Source organism: Hoplias malabaricus, chromosome Y, assembly GCF_029633855.1.
Source record: "Hoplias malabaricus isolate fHopMal1 chromosome Y, fHopMal1.hap1, whole genome shotgun sequence".
In the NCBI taxonomy this organism is placed as follows: Eukaryota; Metazoa; Chordata; class Actinopteri; order Characiformes; family Erythrinidae; genus Hoplias; species Hoplias malabaricus.
The window spans coordinates 66,921,327-66,926,084 of NC_089820.1; the positions used below are offsets into that span (position 1 = coordinate 66,921,327).

The 4,758-nt window shown below is 43.9% G+C and overlaps 1 protein-coding gene across 1 annotated transcript in view; it reads left to right on the forward strand.

The window, feature by feature from the left end:
• LOC136678502 (general transcription factor II-I repeat domain-containing protein 2-like) overlaps positions 1-1,822 on the forward strand; it is a 1,830-nt gene extending 8 nt beyond the window's left edge. Inside the window, exon 1 of the mRNA XM_066656549.1 lies at positions 1-1,822. This exon is cut by the window's left edge and continues 8 nt beyond it. Within this exon, the coding sequence (XP_066512646.1) occupies positions 1-1,822 (1,822 nt within the window).
• The last annotated feature ends 2,936 nt before the right edge of the window (positions 1,823-4,758 follow it).

Genomic DNA, 4,758 nt, shown 5'->3' on the forward strand with positions numbered 1-4,758 from the left:
TTCAAAGCCTGCAGTGAAGAGAAAGATTTGTGATGAGCACAGACAATTTCAGGAAAAGTGGGAAGTGCAATATTTCTTTGTTGAGCACAGGGGCATCCCGACGTGTCTTATTTGCACAGAGAAAGTTGCAGTGCACAAAGAGTACAATTTGAAACGTCATTACACAACTAGACATGCTGAGGAGTATGCAAAATACCAGGGAGATGAGAGAGCCAACCGGGTTGCTAACCTTAAAACATGTCTACTGAGGCAACAAGATTTCTTTAAGAAAGCAACCAAAGAGAATGATGCAGCAGTCGAAGCTAGCTACGTGGTTAGTGAGATGATTGCTAAAGCAGGAAAGCCATTCTTAGAAGGTGAATTTGTCAAAAAGTGCATATTACAGGCTGCAAGTATTGTCTGTCCAGAAAAGAAAGGTCAGTTTAGCAACATCAGCCTTTCTGCCAACACCGTGGCAGAGCGCATTTCTGACCTGTCAAGTGACGTTTATGATCAACTGTGTGAGAAAGCAAAATGTTTCAGTGTATACTCAGTCGCTCTTGATGAGTCCACAGACATCACCGACACTGCCCAGCTCGCAATCTATGTCCGTGGTGTTGATGACAATTTTGAAGTCACAGAGGAGTTGCTCACAGTAATTCCAATGCATGGCCAGACCACCGCTCAGGAGATATTTCACCAGCTGTGTGATGCCATTGAGAATGCCGGTTTGCCATGGAAGAGGTTTGTTGGAATAACAACCGATGGAGCGCCATCAATGACAGGGAGGAAAAATGGACTGGTGGCACTTGTTAAAAAAAAACTGGAAGAGGAGAGTGTGGAAGAGGCCATTGCTCTGCACTGCATTATCCATCAGCAGGCCCTTTGCAGCAAATGCCTGAAGTTTGACAATGTGATGTCTGTAGTTGTGAAATGCATCAACCAAATCAGATCCAGGAGCTTAAAGCACAGAAGGTTCCGTGCTTTATTAGAGGAAATGGAGTCAGAATATGGGGATGTGCTCTACTTCACCGAGGTACGTTGGCTCAGCAGGGGAAACATATTGAAGAGATTTTTTGAGTTGAGAGCGGAAGTGAAAGCCTTCATGGAGAAAGATGGGGTTGCTGTTCCCATGCTAAGTGATCCCAAATGGCTCATGGACTTAGCTTTTCTTGTTGATATTACACATGAGCTTAATGTACTGAACAAGAAGTTACAAGGCCAGGGGCAACTTGTCAGTGCTGCCTATGACAACGTGAGAGCATTCTCTGCGAAACTTATGTTATGGAAAGCCCAGCTTTCTCAAACAAACCTTTGCCATTTCCCAGCATGCAAGGCACTCATGGATGCAGGCACACCATTCAGTGGTGAGAAGTATGTGGATGCCATTTTGATGCTACAGGAGGAATTTGATCATAGATTTGCAGACTTCAAGACGCACAGAGCCGCATTTCAAATTTTTGCGGACCCCTTCTCCTTTGATGTGCAAGATGCCCCCCCTGTGCTTCAAATGGAGCTCATTGACCTGCAGTGCAACTCTGAACTCAGAGCCAAGTTCAGGGAGGTGAGTGGAAAAGCAGACAAGCTCGGGCAATTTTTGAGAGAATTGCCTCCCAGCTTCCCTGAGCTTTCCCGAATGTTCAAGCGGACCATGTGTCTTTTTGGGAGCACATACTTGTGTGAAAAGCTCTTCTCTACCTTGAACTTCAATAAGTCCAAGTACAGGTCCAGACTTACTGACGAGCATCTTCAAGCCCTACTGAGGGTCTCAACTGCCTCCTCCCTTAAGCCAAATGTGGCTCGGCTATGCAAGAGGAAGCGCTGCCAGATCTCTAGCAGTTAGAAGTAGGCAGAAGAAGCCAAGTTCATAACTGTTTATGTTCAATGTTCCATTCATGTTCAGAAAGTTAAAGGTTAAAGAACTGTTAATACAGACATTTGAATCTGAATAATAATAATTACATTTCTCTAGTCAGCAACTATATGTGGTTTCTTCAGTGTTCTACATCTGCTGTATTATTATTATTATTATCATTATCATTATTATTATTTTCATTTTATTTATTTATTACTGATTGATTTTATTTATTTTCTTATGAATTGTTAATTTATTTATTTTTTCATCTTATTTTGTGTTAAAAAATAAAAATAAAGACATTTGATAACATTGGAATGTTTTTGTAAGAGCTTTTCTTGTGGAAAACCTGATGCGGCCCAGCCTCACCCAGACTCTACCTCCAGCGGCCCCCGGGTAAATTGAGTTTGAGACCCCTGATCTAAATGGAATCAGTGGGTGTCTTTGGTCTCTATTGCCTCTTTTCCACTGCATGTTTCCTACTCTACTGGACTAGAGCTGACTGTACTCCGCTTTCTTTGCATTTTCCTTACGTAAATCATGATGAAATGTAGATATCCAGCACAAACTTGCCATCTGTAAAATCTCCAAGCTACAACAGAGACCACATTTGGTTTTATCTGACTCACAAAGGCAGCTTGTAAAAGTGGGGGCAGCCGTGGCCTGGTGGTTAGGGAGCTGGGCGTGTAGCCAGAAGGCCCCAGAGCAAGCAGGTCATAACGGAAGTGCCCTTGAGCAAGGCACCTAACCCCAACTGCTCCCCGGGGGCTGTGGCTAGGGCTGTTCACTGCTCTGGGCATGTGTTTCAGTGCACGGATTGGGTTAAATGCTGAGAACAAACTGCTCTGTGCGAAAGCACAGTGGCCAATAAAGTGATTCTAATTCTAAAAAACAATTACACTGTGGTCTTTTGAATAGGTTCAAACTCTCTTTGGATCGGTGGCGGATGAAAGCACCCAGCGAGAGGAACAAAGAAGGAAAAAAGCTCTTCTCATCTGTCTGAACTGATGACAGTGCAGTGTTTAGTACCAAACAACAACAATAACAACATTTGAATAAACAGTAAACAACATTTAACCTTACAACTGCCATTGTTGTAGTTTCCAAAGCCTGCTGTTCCTCTTAGAGACCAGTGCTGTGTCTGAAACTGTGATCGAGTCACTATATAGTGCACTATTTTTTTGTTTTTTTGGGGTGTTCAGCCATTTTGTAATAGTAGCACTCAAACAATCCCACAATGCACTGCATAAAGTAGTGTACAACCCATGTACACTAGCAGATATCAGATTACCCATAATACACGGCATTGTTCGGTAAAAACCCTTGAGGAAGTGTCCAAAATCATTCACTACCCACCTGAATTCAGTTCTCTAACTATACAGTGAATAATGTAGGGTGTCCATTTTGGGGCAGCTGTAGTAGTGGCAACTAACCAGGGACCAGGGTCCACCATCTCACAACATTTCTGGAACATAAACCTTGGACTAAATGTATGTCAACTATGTATAACCTAATCCCTAAACCCAACTCAGCCTTACCCTACTTCATACAGGAAGTTATTGTTGCAGTCTGTCATTTCACACTTATTAGCCCCAAACAAGACAAACATGGGAATTTTAGATACATGCAACATAAAAAAATATTCTAACCATCCATCATTCATCATATCTGTAACTGCTATTCAATTCAGGGTCATGGTGGGACCAGAGCCTACCTGTAATCATTGGGCGCAAGGCGGGAATACACCCTGGAGGGGGCGCCAGTCCTTCACAGGGCAACACACACTCACACATTCACTCACACCTACGGACACTTTTTGAGTCGCCAATCAACCTACCAACGTGTGTTTTTGGACTGTGGGAGGAAACCAGAGCATCCGGAGGAAACCCACGCAGACACAGGGAGAACACACCACACTCCTCACAGACAGGCACCCGGAGGAAACCCACACAGACACAGGAGAACACACCACACTCCTCACAGACAGGCACCCGGAGGAAACCCACAGAGAGAACACACCACAGAGCGGGAATCGAACCCACAACCTCCAGGTCCCTGGAGCTGTGTGACTGCGACACTAACCTGCTGCACACCGTGCCGCCCTATATCTAACCATTTATAATAAATTTTTACCATTCATTTTACCATTTATATTAAATTGTATATTAAATTTACTGATACAGCACTTCATAAACAATCCCAACGTTTTTAGCACCGGTTGTTTACAGACAGCGCAGGGCTCTAGTGCACTTCCCTTAAATCAAATTGAGCTCAAAGCAATGGAGCAATGAAGCTGTGAAGGCAGCCAGAGCACACTTGATTGCACTTTGGCACCGTTTTAGCAACACTTGAAACAAAGCACAATGACAGCCACACTTCCATATTCATCCACACATGCACACACACACACACACACACTCTCACAAGGGTGTGTTCGGACACACTGGGTCTTTAAGCACTTGTTGTTCCCTTTCAGCTCTCCCTAGAGCGTCCAATTTAATCATTAGCTCTCGACAGGAATTCCCACAATCAGTCCTCTCGCCTGCCGCCTGTTCCCATGGATACGACTCCAGAAGTGGGATTCGGGTGGGAGGAACCTTCCAATGGGACGAGAGACAGTTTGATTTGGCTGCTACATCAGATTTCGGTCCGCTTTCTTTTACCGAATGCCCGTGAGTGTACCAGCAAGTCTCAATGTGTTTAATGGAATGTGGGCAGAACGACACCAGGACGCAAAAACATTGCGCAAGTTCTGCTTGAGCTGTGGATTAAATCTGAACAGAAATCATTTTAGAAACACTCAGAGTTTCAGGTATTTCACTTCAATGAGATTGTTCTACTGATATCATCAACCTGCTAATTCAGTCGGTTTCTGAATTAGTGTGTCTTGCACTCTGACAAAAAGGGGTTCTTTGAGGGTTCTT